This window comes from Trachurus trachurus, assembly GCF_905171665.1.
Source record: "Trachurus trachurus genome assembly, chromosome: 2".
NCBI classification, from domain to species: Eukaryota; Metazoa; Chordata; class Actinopteri; order Carangiformes; family Carangidae; genus Trachurus; species Trachurus trachurus.
Window position 1 is genome coordinate 7,881,368 of NC_139914.1, and position 25,715 is coordinate 7,907,082.

Genomic DNA, 25,715 nt, shown 5'->3' on the forward strand with positions numbered 1-25,715 from the left:
AGTTAGTAAGACCACACCTGTGTATTACACATGGATTTATGTCTATATGTTTGAGTTTTATCATGTCTGCGGAGGTTCTACATAACAAATGTCCAGCAGTGCAACAGTCAGTTAAAACCAAAGATGCACATATTAACATTAAGAATAAATATTGCCACATGTCCACGTAACCTACATCGCACAAAGAACGCTCCAATTTGTGAGCAAACAAACTCAATGGAGGGGATTTTATGGTATCAAAGTCCTGTTACAGTTTCAGTAAAAGGTGAATACACAGCAACGTTTGTGCTTTTTGTCTCGTTGTAATGGATTCATCTTCAAAAAGCCATGAAAACGGATGTCTCCAGATATAGAAATACATAATATGGTGAATATGCTCTGGTTATATTGATATCTACAGCAATACATGATCATCTTTTGTTTTATTGTGAAAAAAGATGTGATAGTTTTACCTTTTGGGGATGAACGGTCTACACATGTGTCCTCGGCTGAAAGGAGTTTAAGTAAAGTAGAGTTTCTCCTCACTCCGCTGCTGCTGCTGATCTCACCGCTGCTCCTCTGCATGTCACAACCACAGCCAGAAGCACGAACAAGGTGCTGCCTCCGAGATTAGACACGGGAGCGTCTTTTATCCTTTCAGATCCTTTCAGCCCAGCAGCTGCTTCACAACCTCACCGCAAACTATGAGAGAGAGAGACGCCAAAGTGAGCTGCTGATGTTTTAAAGGGGAAGTGCATAGTGAAGGAGGAGGAGGAGGAGGAAGAGGAGGGAGGTCAGAACAGTTGGACTGTCTGACCGTCTTTTCCTGAAGCAGCTTTGTGGTCATGCTGAGGCTGTGACCCTTGACCTACTCTTTTTTTTTTTTTTTTGCACTCTTTCATCCACTGGCTCCCCTTTTTTTCTCTCTCTCACCACTGAAGTTCACGTCCATGAATGGAAGAGGATGGAGAGCCGTTATCGCCGCAGCCTGAGAATGATAAGAGCATTCCAGGTTAACATTAGCAGGCATGTGGTTTGTCTTCACACCCTCCATCATGGCCCCCAGAAGCTCCAAGAAACTCCCCACAACAGGCACCATGGATATTTATGATCTTCAACTTAAAGTTCAGGCAGATAATCAAGGAATGGTGGAGAAAAAATGATTTCAAACATGCAGATGTTCTCTCTTTTTTTTTTTACTTTCTCAGGTGAAATATGTTTAATTTCTAAGAATATACAGCTGAGGACAGGAAATAGAGTTTTGAGAAAACTTTAAGAAGTCTTTAAGAAATACAGTGACTGTAAATTCATCCCTTTTGAATTTACATGTTTATACATAATATTGAGTCCCAAGTTTGAGCTATTCACTTTTCGAATTATACCATAACAGGGTCTCTGCAGGTTTCACCAGCTCAAATTTAAGACTTTTTAAGACCTTTTTAAGACCATTAAGGATGAAATTTAAGACCTATCATGACAAATAATAAAAAACGTACAAAAGAAATGCGGAGTCATAAAATTAGAAATTGATTGCAATATATAAGTTGTGTGTTAGGCTTGTTTGTAGTTGAAAATACATTCAATAAACGTCTAAAATTATTTAAGACTTGAACACAATACTTTTATTCGACAAATTTAAGACATTTAAGGCCTAAAATTTAGATTTTCTTTTTTTCTTTTTTAGACTTTTTAAGACCCCCAAGGATAGGATGCATAAACATAGGCCTACTAATTAGTATTATTTAACTATAATAATTGAAAGACTTTGAGAAAACACCTTTCATGTAGTGTGTTTTAATCATGATGTTGTCAACACACCTGACACTCTCTGTAAAGTCTAGTCTCATCCAGACTGTGCCATGCGTAGGTTAATATAAATGCTCACATATATTTGCTCCTTGTCTCTGGCCCCGGGCCGCCCTAAACATATACAAACAACATGTGCGTACGTCTGAACTCATAACAGCTGTCACGGACGTCTCATATTTAAACACAGCGTTGGATGGAGGGCCGGCGGTGACCTGTTTTGTTAGCCAAACACGGAAGACTCCTTCGCTGATAGTTTGGAGCAGACCTGGTGCTGGCAGAGATGGACGAGCGCCGGTCAGATAATGGTTTTAAACAGAGACGTTCCTGAGCTCGAGAGCGTCTGGGAAAGACACTGCACAGGGAGGACAAGCTGGACGTGAAACCACAACATCTTCACATTGCAAAGGAGGAGACGGAGCAGCTGAGCCTCCCTGGAACACCCGGTCTTGCACAACAGTAAATCAGTGATCTAATCTGGTGTATTTTTAAACACAATGGAAAAATTAAATGTGATATGATTGATCAGGTGAGGTGTCTGGAGTCATCTACAGCTAATGTAATATAGTTTCCATACATGAAAATGAGTACATATGAATAAAAACGTATGTCAAAGGTCCAAATGGAACCATTTTAAATATTTAACTCATATAAATGTGTTTTTTATATTCTAATTATATATTTATATTTGTATATTGTAATCTTATATCATCCACTGAACAGATATCCATCCCAAAGCCTAAAACAATAAGCACCCAAAAGTCTGGGACCACTTTTTCCAGTAATGTGAAGATGGATGTGTCAAATATGCATAATTAATAAGAAAAACATTTTATTTTATTTGATCTTTCATTCATTTTATGATTTTTTATGTTATTTACAGGATGGCCTGCCCTTCTTAATGATCATTCTGAACTCTGCAAATGCTGCGCAAGATGTTTTTCCCCACTTCCACATCTTATGAAACAGATGCTTTGTTAATGTGTTTGTCACTTTCCTCCTCTTCCTCCACTCGTTTACCTTGGCAGCTGCACCTGCCTCTCTCTCTCTGCTCCACAAATTTAATAGATGGGGCTTTAGCACCGTCAAGGTCTAAAGGTGACCGGCCCCTCCTAGCCTTTGTCTCCACACGGGCTGACCTTTGAGGCCAAACACACAGTTGTGATGGATGAGAAAAATATCCTGCTGTCTGCTGCACGCCTGACAGGTGTTACTTTCCCCTGATTGCTAGTTGAGTTGAGCTCCCATCCAGCTTGGATGATAAACCAGATTTTACTGTGTGTCAGTTTTATACTGCATATTTGCTCTCAAGCTGGTTATTTCAGTAAAATAAGGGCTGGGAACAAGAGACAGTGAGGAAGAAAAGCAGAATAAGCCAACAGTAGAGTCAGCTTGTTAACATAGCACAGTGTTCAGGAGGTTGATCCTCCATGAAATGGCTCACGGCCTCTGATCCCATACTATAAGAAAACAAAAACACAAAGTCTTTAAGAAAAAATGCACAGCCGTGCTTGTGCGTGCAAGTGTTTTACTGCCTGCATGTGCACTTTTCACACATGTACAATGACTGCATGGGCTGAGAATCCAGGTACAAGGAAGAAGCACTTGTACACAGGATAGCAATCCATCGACAGTTGTTTTTCCTCAGTGTGGAGAGGAACCAGAAGGCAGGAAAAAAATAACGCAACAACAATGGAGTTTAAGGAATAGAAGAGGCCCCGACCTAGAAACGTGTAAAAATCTGTAAGCACTGGAAGCCATACGTTAGACAAGTTTCCTTTTTGTAAAGTTAGTTAGGCCGAGTCTGCTTTTTATCAGGGGCTGAGTAACCAATCAAAGCTGCGCCTGCTCGCCTCTGAATCTCATATCCGTTAATATGACTAATTATACACTGGACTGTCAGGTATGTATTACACCGAGGTGTTTCTTTTCTTTTTTCTGCCCAACTTTCCACCAGAGGCAAACGAATTAAGCACAATAACGTTGTGACCTTTACATTTAGCAGCTTCTCATTGTCGCACACACACACACACATACACAACGCATGCACATGTATATGTAGCAAATAATACACTAATATGAACATATGAGGTCACATTCTGCTTTTGGCAGCTTGGCCTGAGGAGGCAACAAGCAACAAGGTGGCTCAAGTGTTTCCAGATGGATCCCACGCAGAAGTGATGAGGGGAAAATCCATGAACGCATCACTGGCCGCTTTTCAAAAATAAAGGTCAGTGTAGAGTTTTGATGAATTGATTCACGTGAGCAGGTTAGAGGTGAACTTTTAAAGTGCTTTATCAATTTATTTATTTTTTACTCCACTGTATCCGTTTTGGGCTCCATACATGTCTCACTCCTTTTTTTGCATGTTTTCTTTGACTGTGAAACTCAACTAGAAAGAGTGTTTCCTAACGGAAAATGCGTGTGAATGCTGAAAGCCATTGCTGAACCATGTCTAAGGCAGGAATTGAACCCACAACTTCATGACTGGTAACCTGACACACTAACCTTTTGGCCACAGAGCACCTGAGTCACAATGAGCTTTATACTATCAGGAATCAAAGACTGTCCAATGACCGCTTGGAAGTAAAAGTCAAGCAATGATGTGACATGACTGAGGCAGGAATTGAACCCATGACCTCATAATCAGTAAACCTTTACTCTGCCACTCAGAGGCTGTTGTCATCCATTGTAATGTGATGATAAGCTTCAAATTGTGGTACGAGGAATCAATGAGTCTCTTAACGAAAGGCAAGCAAAGATGTGAAATGACTGAGGCAGGAATCGAACCCATGACCTTATGATCTGTAAACCTTTTCTCTGCCACTAGGCCACAGAGAGAATAGCTTTATGCATTCTATACTGCCATAAATCAAGCTGTTTGAATGCTAGCTGAAAGTCTTGTGAAAATTTTACAAGTTGAATGGAGTGCGTAGCTTAAAATAAGCTAAAGTAGGAAAATTTGAAAGTTTTAAAGACTATTATCATTCATTGCAATGTGATAATGTGCTGCAAACTGTGGTAGGAGCGCTCAATTAGTCTCCTAATGAGTTGTGACCTCAAGCTGTGGCTAATTGAAGGTGGGGGAGGGGAGGTGAATTCTGCCTGTCACATCCATTAGGGGCAGCGCAGGACAAGAAATGACACAATGTCTGAATGCAAATCATTCAAGAGCTGTGCTTTGTCTCTGCCCCTGTCTTGAAGTTTAAAGTTTCAGTGCATTTCAATCTGAGAGCAGCAATATAAACAAAGAAACATGTTAACACAAACCAAGAGAGAAAGACAAAGTGGTAAAGAGACAGATCAGGTGGAAAATGCACCAAAAAAGGTTGATGAGACAAGATACGAACCCACAACCTTGGTGTCTTCCCAAGCAGACACCTAACGCACTGAGCTACAGTGAGACTAATCTAACAGAGGTTTTGCACTGTGATCAATCTGATGTTATTCAATGATGGCTGAAAGCCAAGCAAAATGCTGGAAATTAAGACAGAAAATAAGACATCCCACGCTCAGGTGGAATTTGAACCAATGACCTTGTGGTTGGCAAGCAGCCACATTACCACTGGACTATAGCAATTCTTGAGGAAATTTAGAGACTGAGACTGAGACTTTGATGAATGTGAGATTATTCAATGATAGCTGAAAGTTTAGCAGAATAGTAGAAAAAAGCAAGAAGACTTCTGTGCAAGGAGCGACTATTGCTTTCAGCATTCACACTAATTATAGCATGAGAAAAGAATAGTCGTAGCTCTAAATATTGCCATGGAATAAACAGACAGGTCTTTGTCACTGTAGAAAGCACAGACAAATATACATAAAGGCCTAATAAGGAAGGATACCAAGTATTTGAGAATGTGTAAGTGACTAATACTGTATTCAACACTCCCACGATCACAATTTTCTACCTTTAATCATATCTCCGCTGCGGTTTGGGAACATCTCCTCCCTTAAGGGTCCTGTCGTCTCCAAACTGACTCATCTCCTCTCTTTACTCATTTCTGATGAAACAGATAAAAACAGATCTGAGTTCAAACTGAATCAAATCATAGTCTAAACAAAGCAAGACAGCACTTGAATTCAGAAAGCTTTTCCTAGCAGATGCATCTTTTTCCCACAGGTCACCGTTACACACAAAACGATCGGTTCTGTCTCTTAAGTACTCACACACACACAGGCAAAAATAGCTTGTATGGATTATTTCCTCCGATGCAATATTAGATCAGTGACATCAGTGACAAAGAACACAGGCCTTGGTTGAAAATGAATTTTAATTGTCAGGCAGAAGGAGGTATATTATTTATCATTTTGTATTTACACTAACGTTTACATGAATATTTTTTTTAATCATTTGACTGAGTAATTTGGAAGACCACACACAGCCTCAGGAGGGAAATAAACTCAGGCTGTGCAAGATATCGTTGTGACATTTAGCAAAGTAAAAAAAAATCCAATTATGGAAAAAAAAAAACATAATCATCAAAACCAAAGGAGATTTTTTTTTTAATCTCTAAAACATTTTGGAGAGAGGGCAGATCATTAACCAGGATATCAAAGGCAGGACACTGTAACGGATCACTTACTGGATTCCAGGCTACTTAAAAAGAAAACGAGAACCATTCGTTTCAAAGAATCACACTTGAAACTGTGTTGACAAGAAGTTCTGGTCTCTGTCTTTCAAACCAGACCGTAGACCTCTGTTTTTCCTCAGTTACATTAGGCACACTTGAATTAGCCGAGTCATCTGCCAATTACGGCTCCACTGAAAACAATCCTACTGATGCGGTTCAGATAAGATGTGGGGACAACGTGTTCCCCAGTGACAGAGAAGAAAACAGTCTGATCAGTCCGAGTCTCTTGTGTATGTTGTAAAATATCTCCTCCTCCTGTTGCGTTTACCGGTCGGGCCTTTGGAGGCAGAACACTTTCACCTGGTTGTCCCCTGAGGCAGTGATGGCGAAGGTTGCTTCCCTGTGACAGAAGAGAGGAATCAATCAATCAATCAATCAATCAATCAATCAATCAATCAATCACACCTCATTAATGAAAAGCATGGGTTCGATTTCGCTGAAACGTGGCAGGTAATCACGATCTGTCGTACTTGTTTATCTTGAAGTCGAGGATCTCCGCCGTGTGGCCGTGGTACTCGGACACCATGTTGCCGGAACGAGCGTCCCAGAGGCGCAGCGCTCCGTCCAAACAGCAGGTGGACACCACAGAGGAAGACTCCTCCCACTGCAGGTGCACGATGCCAGCCTGGAGGAACAATGGACGCCATTATCTCGGGTTGAGGATGTATGAATGGGTGAGAGGTGCACTTTCTGAGTTGTAGTGTGAGGTGAAACGATAAAAAAAGCTGAAGATTGACAAAAACTGTGTCCACTAATGTGCGACTACACTCCTTAATTGGATGTTCTCTCTCAGACTTCTCAGTTTGTATATATATGTTAGAAGCAACTCAGCTCGACCTCCCTGGCTGCACCAGAAGCAGTTGCTAGGAGATTTGTGACATAACTGCAAAGCCTCCGTAAAGTATATATAGTTAGGACAAGTGAGATGCATGGCAGCATGTACAGGGGAGTAAACTAAACATTTAACTGCCACACACACACACACACTCTCTCTTTCTGGTTACCTCATGTTGGCACCTGTGCCTCAGCCCCTGTGTGGAGATGTCGTATATAGCCAAGGTCCCGTCCAGGTACGCCACTGCCACGAGAGGAAGGCTGGAAAAGAAAAGAGGCACAGCTGAAAAACAGATTTCTACAGCAGCATCTATTTAATAATTAGATGACTAGTCTAACAGGTCAATTTTCTACTACTTTCTCCTCTTGCTCTGATTTACAGCTAATGACACTTGAGCTACACATCCACATGCAGCTTTTGTTTGCACTAAACTGCCTTTTTTATACCCTTTAAATTGTGATGAAAAGGCATTACACAAGCTCAACTTCAATACAGACTTCTTTATCACACACCCACGCTTCAGCAGCTTAGGGAATAAAAGAGGTGAAAGAAGAGTTTCTAATTCAGGTTCTTGATGTAGATCGGTGATAATATAACCATCGGTTGTAATAACTCGGAGCAGCAGCTACGAGCCTGGACAGAAGCTTGTGCTTATTTTATCTGACCCCAAAATTGAAAGGTGTTCAATACGTAATCATACGAGGCAGAAAAGATTTAATATGAGCTGGGGAATTACACAAAAGCTCGACAACTCACATGTTACAGAATCCCACAGTTTCCACAGAGTTAGTGTCTTCCTCAGGCTTCGACCCTTTGGCTTTGCCCCCCTCCACGGAGAACGATCCAACCACCTTCACACACACGCACACCAGACATTTGTATTTATCCAATATCTATCAGTGTGAATGCAAGTGGAACTGCAATAATAAATAAATAAAATCTTATTTTCTCTCACCTTGCCTGTGGCAGTATTGATGAGCTTTGCAAAGCCGTCCACTGAGCCCGTCAGCACCAGAGACCCGTCCTTGTTGCAGGCCAGGCAGGTCAGCGCTCCCTTGTGTCCGTCCTGACCTGTCAAAGATCAAACAATTCAATTTTTTAAAAAATATACCATAGCTTAAAGACAAGTGTTGCACGTGAAGGTTAACAGCAGGACGAAGCTGCCAGACTCACCTTTAACGACATGGATGGCGTTGCCCTGCTTCAAATCCCACACACGAACTGTCCCGTCCTCATAACCCACCACGGCCCGCTTACCTGGAAAAAATAAATACACATTTGATGGTGCTAAGTGGCTTTAAATTACACTTGTTATAAAAAGTCGCAGCGCCTCTGTGTCTCTCACCGTCGGGTAGGACTTTGCCGCTGGTGGCCTGGCACGCAGAACTCTGGAAGGTTTTACATTCTCCTCCAGGGATCTTCCACATCCACACGTTGCCGTCGTCTGTTCCCGCCAGCAGCACCGGCGCGCAGGGATGCCACTCCAACCACTGAAGAGGAAGCAGAGCAGACGACCGCAAATTAAAAGCTACTTCATCCGATCGCTTGTACGTATCCCCTTAAATTCCACCGCAGTTTTCAACCAGTGGCAAATGAGCAGATCTTGTGATTATGATGGGTGGTGTGCCTTGCTAAGGAGCAATTCAGCACTCGTCCTCTCATTTCCTCATAAATTCCTGCACTCCAAATAAAATACTCTACACAAGTGCTTACAGATGCATCAACATGCATCCGTAAACACACATTCTCTGCACCGACGCCCCCTTACCTCCAGATCTCCAACTTCGAAGGACCAGATCTCCTCTTTGGTTTCCACTTTCCAAACTTTAATCAGGCCACTCATGTCACCGGAAGCCACCAGCGAGGAATCATGGCTGAACACGGCACACGTCACCGAGTCTTTGTGACCTGTGGAAAACAAATTTGCTGTTTATTTTGCAAGGTTATGTCTCTTAAAGGAATTCACTTTTTATTGCATAAATGCCTGCTAAAACTAGTTCACACAAAACTGCAATCCCTTCTTCAATGCCATTGACACTCACCTGTGCACTCCAGCAGAACCTCTCCATCGCTCACTCTCCAAACATAGGCCTTATCGTCCTCTCCTCCCGTCACAGCCAAGGTGTTTGTTGCGGGATCCAAACTCACACAGAACACCGAATCTGGTGAGAGGAAGGGACGATCAGTTCACATCTTTGCCGTGCTTAAGTCGTCTGACTGTAACTGACTGAACCTGAATCTGACACAAGGTTTTTTTTTTTTTTACCAGTGTGTTTGGAGAATGTGAGCTCGCTGTCATCCTGCTCTGCCTCAGCCTCCATCTCGTCCTCCGTCTCCCAGCCTTCATCATCCTCTGCGTTTCCAGCATCCTCAAATTCAACATCCTCCAAGTTATCTGCCAAGTCATCTAAGGGAAACAAGAAAGAAATCAGGAGTGAACGGAAACGGCTGCTTTTAGGATTGAAAACAAACTAAACAAACAAACACATTATTATTTATTTAAAAAACAAATACTGAACTTTTCCAAGAAGATAAATTTAATTTATTCATCAGTTTACTTCATCTCAGTCTAATCCAATTTACCAAAATAAATATGTAAGATAAGACAAGAAAATAAAAGACTTCACTTCAGCTTAATAATAATGAAAAAAGACATAACAATTTAAAGTACTTGAAAAATGAACAAGGATATTCAATCTGGCAACACTGGCACCGGTTATAACTGATTATATAAGCAGCTATAACTGATTGGAAGACGTGTAGACAGTTTTTCTACCCACCTGGACCAGGCTCTGCCTCGTCTAAATCGATAGTTTCAATAATTTCCTCATCTCCGTGGAGCTGAAGCATATTTTCCTCCGTGTTATCCATGCTGTTAGCGAGCTACTAACTACAAGCTGGTAATAAAACAACCCAACAGTCCAGCTAGCTAACCCGCGTTTAGTCGAAGACACGTTCAGCTACTTACAGAGTCGAAAATGTGGGAACGAAAGTTACACAAACGTATATAGGGTATTGTGAATTAACAATAGCAGTGGTTAAATGTCAGAATAACTGCTTCTCCATGTTTTCTTCACATGTTGCGGCAGATGGAGAGACAGGCGCTTCATGATGACGTCAGAAACTTCGTCGTTGTTTATATCTGTGTCCGCAAGATGGCGACGTTATACAGATTGAACACAGCAAGAGCTGCTTAAAAATACAATAAGACCATTTTAAAGTGTGTTTTAACCATTTAATTTGATGTATACAGATGCCTAAACCCGTAAATGTTTTTATTTTTGCATTGGTACTAAGCTAATGTAATTTGGGGTTTAGTAAACCTTTTATTTCTGACCAAAAACTGCTGCTATTGCTTCACTGGTGGAAGAAAAACATACAAAACCGACACCACAAGTAAGTCCTACATTCAGAACATTACTTTAGGAAAGTATAAAACTATTAACATCACTTAAAAAAATGATAATCAAAACATATGCCTTTGTATTTACATTTAAAGGGAAAGAAGAATCATTTACCACTTCCTTTATTTTGTTTTCTCTACATGTGCTGGGTAAATGAGCTCTTCAAGGAGTCCTTGTGGAGTAAAGAAAAGTCACAAGCATCAATGGCGTCCAGGTAATGTTTTGGTTTGTTTCATTAATTCTTATAGTGCAACAATGTGTTGGTCAGCTTCACTCTCCCTAGAATATAATGATGAAAAGCTGTTTGTTGTGTTATCGTAGCATGCAGGCTTCTGTCATTGTGATCATCCGTTCTGCTCTGTCTTGTTACAACAGATGTGGGATTCATTCCCTCTCACTCATTCATCCACCACATGATCAACACTCATGCTCATTCATTTCTCTGCAGTGAGCAGCTGACTGATTCAGTTCAGACACTCATGAATCATCATTATTCTGCTTCACCACTGATCGGTTTCGTGTCACAAAACTGTAATTTTATACGTGTGGTGTGAGCAAAGATGGAGCAATTCAGTATGGTGTTTCAAACTAGTGTAGATGCAATTGACACTTTGCATTTTACATTTTGGGATTATTGAGGTCACTGTAGTGCATCAATCACAGTCTTGATTGACTTAACTTCTAGTGACTATGCTGAGTTTGAGTTTTACATACATCTACATAAATCAAAGAAATAATATGACAATGAAATAAGCTGTCAACCTTTAATAACAACGGTAGCGTTTTGTGCTTCTCCAGGGTTGCCAAGTTTGACCTTTGATCTCTGTATGCAGAGGAATGAAAGGAAAAGGCTAGTCTAAGCACTACACCATTTTAAAAGCAGCTCTCCCTTCTTTCTTTGCCCCTCCATCAAACGATCCCTGGTCAGAGATATTTTATGAACACTTAACACAGTTTGTCTACATCAGGTTCTTTGGTTGGGGTTTTATGTCTCTCGCTATATGCTGCTGGCATGGCTCATGGACTGCATGCCCAAATAAGTTTTACTGCCTGCCCGGGGCCCTCCATTTCATACCTTCTCTGGAAAAATACAACCGTCTCATGATGTGGTGAGATGTGGAAACATCAGGGTGTACGTTATTTAGGCGTTTTAAATCTGCTGTGAGTGAGAGATTTATAAACTCTCCGTTTGGTTATGAGAAAGGCTGGAAGAGGCTGTCGAACTTTCACTCTGGAAAGTTAGATGACATTAGTTACGATTCTGGTTGCAGCCGCTTTTATTTCATCAGTCTATTTCTGCAGTTCGTTTTTTCTGGCTAGCAAAAGACTTCATTCAGCTCCTATACACGTAAGTCAAGCTTGAGCATGTGAATCATATTTTGAGACACTTTTACTAGAGTGGATAGCAGCTGATTTTGAAGGATGATACAAATACCAACCCAAGGGCTGATATTTTCTCTCATAATTCAATTAATTCATTTCTGTACCAAAACATGGAAAGCCCAGAGAAAGCCTTTCATACAGAAGTTCGACCATCATCAGACACTCAAAGTCATTAAAACCCAGACTTTGGAAATTCTTTTAGGCTTAGCAGCTCCTTCAGGCGATGTGGTCCCCGAATAATTTTAATCAAATGTCTCCAAAAATAAAAATAATAATCGACCTGTCACATCAAAGAACAACAATTTGACGGATAACGAGAGAGAAGACAAGGCGGTTTGATCCTGATCATAGAGCATGGACTTTAAATATGGTCTCTGGTCAGGAGAAACAGGAAAAAACATACGTAACAGTGACCGTGAGCTGGTCTGACCTTGTGATTCAGACCACCGAGCAACCACCAAATGTAACGAAACATCAATTATGAAAGAAAGTAAATTGTTTCGTTTGTCTTCTCTTTCTTCTCTCTGGAAATCTTTAAACTCATTTTCCATTAAAATTTTATTCACAGCAGATTTTTGGTTGTGAACCTTCCAGACTTGAACGTTAACTGTGGTGCACTTCAATTCAATTTTGAAGCACTTAGATTTTGTTGTTCATCAAAATCATCATTTTTTACTCCCCCACAATCAAGGTAATTATGAAATACAACACATTGTCAAAGTTTAAACAAGTGCTATACAATCTTTTTAGCTTCCTTGTAGATGCTGCTTCTTCAAACCTTCATTTTAACCCACTTTTTTTGCGAGGCGTCTGGGTGTAGCAGCTCAGCACTCGAGGAGGTTTTCTTTCTCAGAATGCTTTCCTGTCTGGTTTTGTCTCAGTCTTCTGAATCTGCCTATTTTTACCCAGGCGGCGCTCTGGAAAAGCACATTGGGTGGGCTTCTCTCTGCCGTCATCAGGACAGCGGAGACCAGGGGCTACCCGTCATAACAACATTTCTGGGTTTATCACTCCTGCAAGCTGGTTTATGTCTGAAAAGCGGCGCGCTCCGGGGTGCTGTTACTTTATAGGGACACGCAGACGCATACAAACACATGGAAACACACAACTGCGCCGGACCAGGACATGGAGGCATATTCATCTGCTTTGTGTGTATGTGTGTGCAGCGCAGGCACCTTTACACGCTCTCTCTCTCACTCACACACACACACACACAAACAGTATCAGTAATAAGGCCTGGGAGCTGTTGCTGTGTGAGAGGTAATTACTCCATGCAGCTCAGCGAGGCTTTGATGGAAAGTTTTAGACTAACTGGCTCGACTGTAAGAAGCCTCCACTCTGCTGCTTTTTAACAAGAACTCTTTATGGCTCCTTTTTGCTCTCTTCTCTCTTAAACACTACACTTTCATGGCACCCTGGAAAGATTTTACATCTCATTTTTAAATAAGAGCAAACTAACATTGTAGAGAAGGCCCTAATTCACATTATCCAGTTAATTCACATTGGAGCACTTTCATTGCTCGGGCTGTCAAATGCACCGTGAGATGTTTAGAGATGTTTTCTTTCTTGCTGGCAAAGCAGAGGCTCTTTATGACGCTGAGGTCTGCCTCCTTTGTCTGCATGCTGCATCTGACTCATGTGGGAGCGCGCTGGGTGAGACGACGGCTTCCCTTCTCAAACCACTAACAGCCAGTTCTGTGTGTGTACTGCAAGTGGTCTGGTCCACAGCCTGTGTGTGATGTGTCTGCTGTGGTAGCAGAACGGTAGTTTGCGCGGGCCCGACGGTACGCGCTCCTCGCCTGTTGACTTTCCAGCCTGATTGCTGCTCCTCTTCCAGCCGCCGGCCAAAAACATTGGTGTATTTTTGGAACATCATTACTCAGGATCTGCGTTTTTTTAGCCCGAGCCATGTAAGGTACTTGGCACAGATGCTTTTAAAGGCCTCATGCGCCAAAATAAGAGAACATATAGAAACCCACAATGGATATAAACCTGAAGTGGAAGGAGGTGGCCGGTGCGCCGCTGGATGCAGAATAGTTAAACTAACATAATCAGCGATTTGGCAAACCCCGGTGTGATGGTCACTGAATTGCAAATGTGCTGCTCTGGGCAATATAAGCCAATCTAATCCCTGCTTTGACATCACTGCTCTGGACACACTCACTCACACATATACACACATTTGAGTGTTTTATGCATGTCTGCGTCAGCAAAAGCCCATAGACAAACAATATGCAGATGTCCAAGAGCAATCTGTGCTCCCTGACAGCACACACGCATTTGTGCAGAGTCTCTGAGACAACGATGGGGATGATAAACGTGATCTTTTTCACTTTAACGTGAGTCTTCACATTCATACGTCTTTCTTTTGGGAACATTTGGCTCAATTTACAAACAAAGTGTTTGGTTTTTATTCATCAGCATGCTACTAGTGCTGTATTTTCACGACTGATTGACGTTTAATTTAGTGCAGGCTCTAATTATTCCCACTAGATTCACTCACCTTTGCTCCTGCACAAAAATGAGAAAGATATTAGTCTAAAATGATCAGTTACAATAAAAAAAATAAAAAACTAACACTCTCATTAGCTGTGACTCCCATGTTGCTTTGTTATATTAGCCTTTGGCCTTTTTTTTGGACAAATATTTAGTCATAGTTTTGGTATTCTGGGCAAATTTGAGAAATTATATGTAGGGTCAATCCAAAATGAACACTGTAAACATCATAATGAATTCTGTTCTGTTTTGCAGTGGTATTCCCTCATTGAATTATTTAAAATTAAAGGCCAGCATGTAAACAAAAGGAGTTTAAAGGCCCCGTGCTGTCTCAGATATTTATTTTATGTTTTTATTTAAACGGAGCATCTACAGATGAAGAAGGTCTGCAGCCGCACAGCGCTGAGGTTTTAGCCCTAAAGAGCTTACTCAAGCACAACATCAGAGATGCCTTCAAGACAGACCGCCCTTACGTAACCGACGCTCCGTAGCTCATCCACAGAAATTATAATCCTCTGTTGCTATGGATACGGCTGTCCCAACCGGCTTCCCCCTGCGCTCTAAATGAGGAACAACCTCGATTAATAAATGCAAATTGTCACAGAGCAGCACAAAGATGAGGCCGAGTTAAAAATAATTTTAAAAAGAGAGGTGCTGAGGAGCCCATGAGCAAGACGAGGAACTCCTGCTGTCATCCCGGCCTCTGATGGCATTTGCAGGATCTGACAGCAATGAATAAAACAAGTTGAGTTGCTGAACGTTGAGTATAAACATTAGAGTGAGAGGTGGAGAAAGGGGAAAGTAACATTTTCCCTTCAGCTTCAACAAAAATATCCCGAGTGATGTCGGAGAGGAACTTGCGTTCGCCGTCTGAGGAAAATTAGATGCAACACTTGGTGTGATTGTCAGAGCTTTCTTTCCGTCGCTGTTGAACGGCACCCTGGCATAAATCTGGGCAGTGATGAGGCTCAGTCATGTTTCAACAACTTCTCCTCTTTGGTTTGTTGGTTCATTCGGGGCCAGAATCTAATCCGTTTTCCAAATTTCCCTGTGAACTTCACTGAGCCGTCAAAGCGGCCTGGAGGTACGAGACAGAGGAACAACAGAGAGCAGCTTTAACTCAGAGCAGAGCTGCGTCGTCTACCTCACACTTGGTGAAAAACAACTGTGTCTTCCTGCAGACGTAGACTATATAGAAACTGGTTAGCATATTCCAGTAATCAAGTCGGCTAAACCAGGCAGTGTAGTTGCACTTTTGCCTGTGGGTGGCTGCTGAGATGCAAAATCAAATATAACGTAATGGAAATAAAAGCATATTGGATTAGAGAAGGCAGTGGGGAAGGCGTTTCATGTTGCAATGAGCGAGAATTGGATAAAAACGTTTGTTTCATTTTGCCATTACTGGTTATGGAAACTGTTGAATAGTGGAAGAAAGATTAGTGGAGTAGTAGATCTCAGGCAGCAAACTAGTGACATAATAACTCTGTTGCTAGGCTGATCACTGACTTTAATAAATACACATTGATAGAGTTATTGCTTTTCTGTTCTTCAAAGACAATTACAGCAACCAACCACTGCCAGTCATTGATTTTGCACTGAAATCACATAGTATTTGTTATTATATCATAGTTTATCATATCATGTGGGTGTGTTCTTGGGGAAACTGAAACTGAAATTAATATTTAGTCGCCCACACCAGCTATATAATCTATGTAGGAACATTCTGGCAATGTAACGACACGCAGCAGATAAACCTATCATAAATAGGATAAGGTTATTAGAGACACACAACTGACATACAGAGGCCAACTGTAAATGACAGGCTATTAATAGATTACAGTGCTATGGTCTTAGTAATGTTGACGCATTAATTACATTTGCTTTCATATATCTTATGATGATAAAAACAGTAAAGAATGTAATGCAGTTATAATGCACTCACTAATACATCATAATATCAATAATGTGGGGGATAAAAATCCATATGTAGTGGCAAATAAACCCTATAATGATCCAGTGGATAATAAAAAAACTAGGAAAAAAAACAAAGAAAAACTCATTACATGCTGTTCTATGGATATTAAGTTTAATAATTATTATCATTAAGTAGGATAAAGTTATTAAATGAATAAAGTATTGACAACATTAGACGCACGTGAACAGCACGCTGGAATATTAAAGTAATAGATATATTTTTCTTTTACACCACAGGCCACGCCCAGAGACTTTTTCCTTATTAATGACAGCCACAATCACAACCTCATACAGTATATACTGCAGCATGCTAGTAGATCATCACATTTTCATCAGGATAACCCCGCCTCTGGTAGATGCAGGGGCGCTCCATGTGACGCTGCTGGGGCTGTAACAAAAATCCAGTATGGCGGAATCTGTCAGGAGATGAATTTTTTTTTTTTTTTTTTTTTTGCTCCCCCCTCAACCCCCTCCCCACCCCACTACCACCACCACCTCCTCCTCCTCCTCCTGGCGCTGAGAAAAACCCCAGAGTCTAACATGGGAGAGGAATAAAAGCCCTGTGGTGGGACACATAATGCTGGGACGGCTGGCCTCCTCCTGTCCTGGCGCGTGTTGTAGGTGAGCTGTTTGGTGCGTTTAAGTGCCGTCGGGATGAATGTGTGTAGCCGAGCTCTCGCATCGCTTTGATGTTGATAATATTCAGGGGCGAAAGGGGATGCGATGCACAGACAGGATTCATCAAAACAATGTCCGGCTGAAGTTTCCACTCTGCTCCGCTTCGGCTTCGGCTTCCCTGTTCGTTTTCAGCGGCTGCACACACGCCTGAACCGTGTTCAAACCCGGTAGGAGCGATTTTACATCCTAAAACCATTCAGCTAAAATAAAATTCCGGACGGTTTTTTTGCACTGTAGCGGGCGGGAAGTGTGTAAAAAGCGAGGAGGAGGGGGGGAATGGACGGGCGATGTTTATTATGCCGATTGTTGCTGTGCTATTTTTAGTGCACGGCCGAGCCTTGGGCTTTAATTCAACAAACCCTGTGTCAACACGTCTCTGTCGCCTTATAGACGTGTTATAGGCGAGGTAAATGCCTAAAAACGAAGGCACGGGCCTGGTAAAAGTGTGTGTTTGAGTGTGTGTGTGAATGGTTCGGGATGGGCGGTGGTAATTCTCTGCATGCGTCAATCCCTTTTTTTTTGTGAATGGGGGCGTACGGGCTGCTGGAGCTGTTCAAGCTACATCAAAACAGCATATTAGAGCTGCTTTAAAGTGCAGCTAAACTGGCTAACAGCAGCATAATGTATACTTTGGTGCATTAAGGGAGTTTTTTTGGGCTGGAAGTGCAGGATTAGGCTAACTGAGTGTATACCAAGCAGTTATTATTAAACAGAAGCAAATGTTACAGTTAATGCAGGTTTTTTTTTTTTTTAAAGGTGCAGAAATGCAGCTACATCTTGTGCTACTCTGCAACTCAGTCTGTGTTTTTATTATTTCTTCACTTTGGGCTCCAGGGCTTGTCTCCCCAGATCTGTCACCCTGCATCAAGCAAGCCTCTTTTTAGGGACAATGGCCTAGGACCCCCCCTCACACACACACACATACACGATTACCCCTCCTGAGACAGATGAGATGCCCTGGGAGAATGGTGTTGCATGAAGCCCCCCTGGAGTGTGGAGCTACACACGCGTTCATAAACCCCCCGCCTCCCCATCCCTCCGCCCCACCCGCCCCTCCTTGTCTCGCTTTTCCATCACAAAGCGCAGGAGTGCGTGCACTGTGCAGTGACCGACTTTTTTGGGGGGCAGTCTATCCTGCGGCTGTACTGTCTGTCTCTCTTGTCTTGAGACCCACCTCCCCACCCCCCAAATGCGCACACACACACACACACATACACATATGCATGCATGCATCCTGCTTTTGAGGACCTCTGAGACCTCTGCCAACACACACACACACACACACACACACAAGGGCATGAATATGCACAGCACCCCCCCCATGCCTACGCCGCGCCCCCTCCCCACCCTTCGACCTACCTAGCCCTCGGCGGTTTTACCCCTTTCTATTTGTGGCGGTGAAGTCGACTTGATGCTCTGGGCCCAAGCTGTGATTACATCTGACACTCCTGCTCCAGGCTTCGAGGAATTCAAGCCACCGTCCCAAAACAAAGAAAAGAACAATCGTTTATTTTCCGACACAACAAAATGACCAGTCAGTCACCTCCAGAAACAAAGAAAAGAGCATTTATTCCTAAAGCAAACTCAACATCTACTGTGACAAATTCACTTGTCTGCAGAGAAAGTGACACACTCTACTTTTTCCGTATTATTTCTAAATCTCCGAGCCACCTAGTCGAAAAGGAACCGTGTCTGGAACAAGCAATTTATTGCCTGATTGGTTTATGGCTTCATGCAGTTTGAGCACAAGGTCGAACCCGAGGTTGTGTTGAGTTTTTGAATGTGGCCTTGAATCTGCCTGGTGACTGTATTTTGCTGTTTTCAAGAGGCGACATCACATAATTTGCCCGTTGAACTGATGAAAGTACACACTGGCTTTTATGTGACACTTTTTATTTTACTCTCACCAGAGTTTAAACTCTATTGAGAAAGTAGAAAAGGCTAATAGTCCAGGTGCATTGTTCCAAACCAAAATGTAATTGCTCTGATGGACTTAAAACTGTCACATTTCTTCCAGGAGCTGAAGATGGCCAAGGCATGTTGGCTTTATACCGTTAGGTTTAATCCAAGACTTCAGTCAACAGTTGGCGTCTCCAAATTAATGTCACTGAAAAATCAATACTATAAATAACTTGAATCGTATCGTGCTGTGTGTTAGAGACATTAATATCGAGCTTTTTCTCTCCGGATACAGACTCACTTCCCTTCGCTCATACGGTGAAATCTTCCTCACAGATCCTCATTTCCTGAAATGGAACCAGTATAAATAAAAGCCTCCAAATTTCAGATGAAAACTGAAACTGGTGTTACTATGTAAGAAACTAGATATTATTTTTTGAAGAAAAGTAGTAATATGGTGCTTTTTTCTGTCCTTCTGTTAGGTTGGTACCGGTGTGAGACATCGAGCTGCTGCTGTGATTGGAGTAACCACATTAAAAGCCTCATGGGGATTGGCTGCTGCTGGACGTCTGCTTCCTGCTTCCAGCCTTGAGGGATCCTTGAGGGATCCTTGAGGGACTCTCCTGAGTGTTGGATCAGCCAGCACGCTCACACACACACACACACACACACACACTCCACATCCACAGTTTTGGCGGGACAGCGGCCTCCCTGTGAATCAGTCGCACACATCTCTTCTGTACTACACATCCCGAGCCCGGTGCTCGCTTCGCCGTGTCGCGTGGACGTCCACCTTACCAACCTGTCGGCCATGACGTCACACAGCCACCAAGGTAAGAACACTCTCACTCTTGTTGCTTTTTTCAAGTTGCTGAACATTTTTCCGACAAGAATGAAGGGGCAAACCCACAGTATGACTGAAAATCCATAATTCACCAATCTTGTGTACATGGATAAAGTTATTATTATAAATAGCAAAGGTTAGATCAGTGCATCCAGCTGCTGTTCCTGCAGCTGTTCTCTAATATTTTTGGAAGTTGATTCTGCATTTAAAAGTCTAAAGTGTCGGTCACATTGGTGGTGAAAGCTGTTCACCATGGGCTTAAAATTAAAGTTATTTGTCAGTGAAGGATAAAACATAAAATCAATTTTCTTGCAAGGAGGGTTTTAAAAAGCGGCAGGGAGGCAGAGAGTAGATGTAGTTTTGTGGCATCTTCTCAGCAAAAAAAAAAAAAAAAAACGGCGATCCATCACTGCTGCATGCTGGGAATCTCCGATAGAGAGCGGCTGTAACTGCGTGGAGTAATGAGAACGTGGCTCCTCGCTACAGTCGCGTGAAGAGGAATCTCTGGGCTGCTACATCTGCCGTGCTGATATATGTGCACATTTTGATTAGGAACACAGACAGATTGCCGCTCGCTAAAACGCAATAAAACATTTTAATCTGGTCTTATGGCTGTTAATTTGCCTCATTCAATATGAATGTGCTCAAGAGGGCGAGGAGGGAAAAAAAAAGGGGTCCCTCTTTAAGAGAGCCTGCTTTCCTTTTTAACACCTAATCAAGCTCAGTTTAGACGCTTTACCCAGCTGATAAAATAATCTGGCGTTCAGCTGGCGGATAAAAAGGTGCGCTTCCTGCCCGGCTCGGTGTGGTACTGTACCTGACAGTGTCGCCCATGTTTGCTGTGTACACCTGGGAGTGTGTGCACTATAAATACCGCAGCTGAGGTAACCGCCGGGCCCCATGGGATGTGAACAGGCTGCAGCCCTCAGCCCTCCCAACATCTCCATCACTGACACTCCATGACTTACGCCGCTGCGTGCGCTGAGATGACATACTGCTGTGGTGTGGTGTCGGCTCACTCTCCCTGTCTCCAAGCAGGGCCAAGCGCTTTATATTGTTAGATCCACCTTGGATTAGCACGGCTCAGCACTGGTCATTAGATAGCTTTTTCTAATTCCTCCACACGTCCACTCATCTCCATCGCAGCCAACACTGGCAAAAATTAATGCCCTGCTAATCCCAAGAAATGATTTCTGACAGTGATATCTGTGCAGCGACACGTTGAACACTGTCAGGCTTCTAAATAAGTGTGAATGAACAGCGAACTATGAGCGTTAATGCTCTTAATTTTCCTCGGTCTTGAGCCTGGAAGTCTGGAAGTTTTTATATAAAAGAAAATTGAATCAGTCGTGCCCACGCGCTTTGTTCACGTTTTTGCATATTTTGTGAGAAATATTTTGCTTGAATACAATTAAATATCCACAAGGCTTGAAGAAAAAGATAAAAAAAACTCTTATGACATCTAAATTTAAGGCTGCTAATTTGCCTGCAGGCGCTTTTTTGATTCCAGAAGTGATTATAATATTAAACCAGACACCCAGATTCACAGTCCTCTCCTAGTTTGTTTTTCAACTCATTTTATGATAAAGATTTTATTTATATACAGTTCTGTTGGGGTTTTGAAAAGGCTTTAAAATATATTATTATTATGATATTTAAATTAAGTGCTGCAGATTTGAGTCCGTGCGGTTTTTTTTTTCGAGTTAGAAGTTGTCGGTCTTTGGAAATCTTGTAGAAATGAAATCAAACGGGTTGTGCAGACTCTCACACTCTTCCCCTAATTCCTGTCTGAGCTCATTAGGAGGAAGTTTTATGATTTAAGAGGGTCTCCAAAGCTTCGAGGATAGAGTTTATGATAAGTAAAATTACAGCTGTGAATGGATTGCAAGGCAGATAGTTGGAGTAGTTTACATCATTAAGTTTTAATTTGTTAGCTTCCATCGAGGGCGCTTTGAAGAACAAGAAAAAGGAGATTTAAGCTGCAGAAATTGAGATATCTTTTCCCAGAATGCAGCTCATTTTGGATCCTTATTTTCGGCATCAGTGCCTCCAAGAATGAACTGAACTTCATGTGTAAAAAACGACAAAAGGTCATCACGCAGTAACTTTTGTTTTGAATAATTTCAGGAAATAATACAGAGTTCCTCTATCATTATCTGATCACAATACGATTCTGCTGGAAGAAGACAAACAGTGATATTGACTCGATGCCCAGAGCTGGACGCAGCCAAGGCAGGAAACTTCAGCCTCCTCTGCCCGTCGGTTGCGTCGGCCAACCAGCTCCTGTCAAAATATAACAAGATTTAGCAGTTTTTAAACTCCCACCCTGCCCTCTCTCATCCCCACAGCTGGCTTCCCAGCGGAGGGGGCTGCCCGCCCGCCCGGGATCTCCCTGGCGTTAACTCACCTCGCACCAAAACAAGACGAGCCGCGATCTTTTCGTGTCTGTGTGAGTCCAGGAGAGACGAGTCATACCCGCAGCCGCTCTCTCTCCCTCTCTCCCTCTCTCCCTCACTGTCTTGTTTGCCTCTGAAAAGCCCTCAGAGGAGACAGACTCGGCCCTCAGAGCGCTGCCAAGTGTGGGCGTCAATTTGAGGTGTTGCTTCTCTCATTTGAATGACAGCTCTGAGACAGTCCTGTTGGATCTCGGCGCACAGAGAGAGAGGGAGGGAGTGAGGGAGGCAGAAACAGGCAGCCAAGATGCTTTAAAAGACATGTAATGTGAAGAATGTGCAGCACTCTGGCCTTGTACTGCTTGTCAGGCTCGTCCTGTGGTTTCTTTTTTTCCCTGACATGTTTATGGCGGCGAGCTGAGGGTGGGATCTGTTCTGTCGGGTTGATTTCTCTGTTATAATAATAATCTGTCGTTTTGCGAGAGGGATGCAAGGACATCGATCCTGTGGCTTCATGTTGCATAAGGGTCGTCTGCTTCTGCCCCTGTTAAATTGAATGTGTTTTACATTGAGCGCAATTAGACACTGAACATTGTCTTTGTACCCGGGGGGGAACAATGAGACTTTCACATGCACGGCTTTGTTGCACACTATTTGCTGCGTAATTCAAAGCTGCCAACTTTTTTCTTTTTTCTGAGCTTGCTTTGCACTTATTTCCAATCATCTACCAGACCTAAATATACTGTATGTGTGTGAGTGTGTTGAACCTCATGCAGCTCCGGCGGGTGTTTTAGAGCGTGCCCGGCTGCTTATGTGCCATTTTTTGTAATCTGTAAATGAGCTTACCAGCACGCGTGTTTTTGATCCAGGACTTACTCATTTTCTTTATTACAGCAGCAGTGGGATTTTTAGATTAAATATCATTTACCATAAATCTCTTCCTAGAAAAGAGAAATGTAAAACGCTTTGTTGGGTTTATATTTCTCAGAACAAAAGGGGGTCAGGCTGATAAGGCCTTCACATCGGCCCTTTTGCAGGCAGCTGTGTCACAGTGTTTGCACAGGAGTGATTACTCTGTGTACCCATCGCTTTAGCATGTTAGCCCAACACATTTGTTTTACACTTGTGTTTAGCAATGAGCTAACACCTTGAACGTGTTGGTTTCCATCACACATTGCACTTGTTGGTAGCAATAAAGCTAAATATGGAATAAATACAGACAGTATATTCAACCACAGCCATGACAGTAAGCTAACACTACCTGCTTACATGTCAGTATCTTTATTATCTGCTTCAAGGTTTATTTTGCTGTATCCTTGACTCAGACATGCCTCCACTCAGGGTTCATCCGGAGATATTAGCTTCTGCTTTTCAGCGCCACCTCTGTGGTTGTGGTCGTTTTATCAGTTCTTGGTGATAATCTTGGTTTCTCCTCGTGCAGATATGGAGGGAGGCTGCAGAAAACCACATCCCTGTGGGTTTAGACCACATCCTCGAGGAGACCAAAAAGCTATCTCCATGTAGAACATAGCTGAGGAAGTACATAAAGAAACAGAAGGGGGGCCACAAGTCACTTATGGTTTAATAAAGGTGGAAATCCTTTGCAGGAATGGCGTCCACCTCCTTGTAGAGTCCAGAGACTTGAGCTGTTAGGCTATAGCATTATTGAGTCGCTGAATGGCCGAAAGATTTATCTTTTGTTGCTCTCTGTAAGCTCAGGATACACATTAAGCAGCATCAGTGATTGTTAACTCAACCAACAATCTCTGCAGATCGATCGTATTGATGACTTTCCCTGATTGTTTCTCCTTTCCACACACACACGCTGCAATTGACACCCGGTGACATGGCAAATCTTCTCTTCCACTTTTCTGTTCTACTTTTCTCTCATTGTAAAAAAAAAAAAAAAAAAAAAAGTCATGCAAAACTGGGAGGAAATGAACTTAATGTGGACTTCAAAGTTTCTTGTCCAATTACACGAAATCAGGATAAGAAATTATGTAATTAATTTGCTAGATTAGATTGTCTGTTTCCTGCCTCACATTATGCACTGGCCAGTTTAAATGAATACAGAAGAAAGTAAGAATTATTTGCTCACATTCATTGGGAAAGAAAATGATGAAATCCAGAAGGCAGCGTGTAAATCATTTTATTTTAAAGGGATAGTTCAAGGAGTTGTTTTCGAGGTAAATTCATGCAAAACCGCTGATGCGTCACTGCCTTTGCCTCGAAAACAACTCTGTCTCGTAACGTTCCGCTTATATTTATTATTATCTCATAGCGTGGTGAATGTACAGGTCACAACTTGTCCACCAGAGCGTTTTGGAGTTGTTGGATTGTGTATTTGATGAGTTTGATGAGGGAAACCAAGAAATCCCATTAGCCTCCGTAGCGTAGCTCTGAGCAGCTCGCGGCTCTGCTCCGCCGTTCTAAAAATAGCTTGCACCGGCAATTAAAGGTAACAAACCTACTGCTATGACTATAGGGATTATAGCAATGGGCCAATTTGCCAAAATGTTGAACTATCCCTTTAATTATTTCCACGTACCGGTATTGCTCTTAAAAATGAGCCATATCCATCACTCGTGTCCATTCTTTACTGTGTGGACCACGCAGAGACCTGCAGATTGATGCGGACAGGAAGAGCAGTGGGTGAAAATGAAGCGATGAGTTTTCTAAAAAAGAGAGCACACAGTGGTACAGCGTCTTATTAAAGCGGGAAGGTGATGCCGCTCGCTGGCAATGATTTGTTTTCATCTGTCTTAGTCAGAAGCGAACCGGCTTTCCAGGAAAGTCTGCAGTGTTTACCGCTGGAGCAAGAACAAGGTCTGCACATGACTCACACACACAAACACACACAGACTCTGCCCAGTAAGCAGTTGGTAAGAAAGTTCCAGGTATAGTAAGTGACTATTTATGAATGAGCAGTTATGTTATATGCAGAAAAAGTTAAAAAGTGAGCATATTCCATGAACACTATCAAGAAGCAAGTCCACGGCTGTAAATACACTGCATTCAGATGAGACTTTTACTGCTTTATTTTGCAGCATCTGTGTGGGTGTGAGCACCTTTTTATGGCTTTGAACTGGTGAACTTGACACAGTGCTCCTTTCCTCGAAGGCTCAGTGGTATCTAGGTTACAAGCACAACAGCTTCCATACGGCTTTGAAGCACAACAAAAACAGTGAAGGGAAATAAAGTCATCAGATAAGATAAGACGATATATTCCTTTTATTTGCCCCACAATGGGGAAGTTTACGGTGCGCAGCGTTGCAGCAGCGGGCAAAAGTGAAAGAATTTAGAGCACAAGATGATAAATATGAAGAAATAGCAAGAGATAAGTTGTTAGAAAATATGTAAGAAAAAAATCTAGCAGTTTGTATGATAATATAT

At 42.3% G+C, this 25,715-nt stretch overlaps 2 protein-coding genes across 2 annotated transcripts in view; one reads left to right on the forward strand and one right to left on the reverse strand.

Annotated features, from left to right (window-relative positions):
* Positions 1 to 6,079: 6,079 nt before the first annotated feature.
* aamp (angio-associated, migratory cell protein) lies at positions 6,080 to 10,352 on the reverse strand. The gene is made up of 11 exons (XM_083989552.1): positions 10,032 to 10,352; positions 9,518 to 9,658; positions 9,294 to 9,413; positions 9,020 to 9,159; positions 8,597 to 8,741; positions 8,425 to 8,508; positions 8,207 to 8,322; positions 8,008 to 8,102; positions 7,421 to 7,511; positions 6,887 to 7,041; positions 6,080 to 6,756 (listed from the first exon to the last, which is right to left on the reverse strand). Exons 1-11 carry the CDS (start codon positions 10,120 to 10,122, stop codon positions 6,681 to 6,683), a joined length of 1,254 nt encoding a protein of 417 aa, XP_083845678.1. The 5' UTR covers positions 10,123 to 10,352; the 3' UTR covers positions 6,080 to 6,680.
* Positions 10,353 to 19,793: 9,441 nt separating this feature from the next.
* LOC310996529 (histone deacetylase 4-like) overlaps positions 19,794 to 25,715 on the forward strand; it is a 46,718-nt gene continuing 40,796 nt past the window's right edge. The window contains exon 1 of the mRNA XM_083985951.1: positions 19,794 to 19,918. Coding sequence (XP_083842077.1) covers positions 19,897 to 19,918 — 22 coding nt within the window. The 5' untranslated portion in view covers positions 19,794 to 19,896. The remainder of the gene's footprint in view (positions 19,919 to 25,715) is intronic.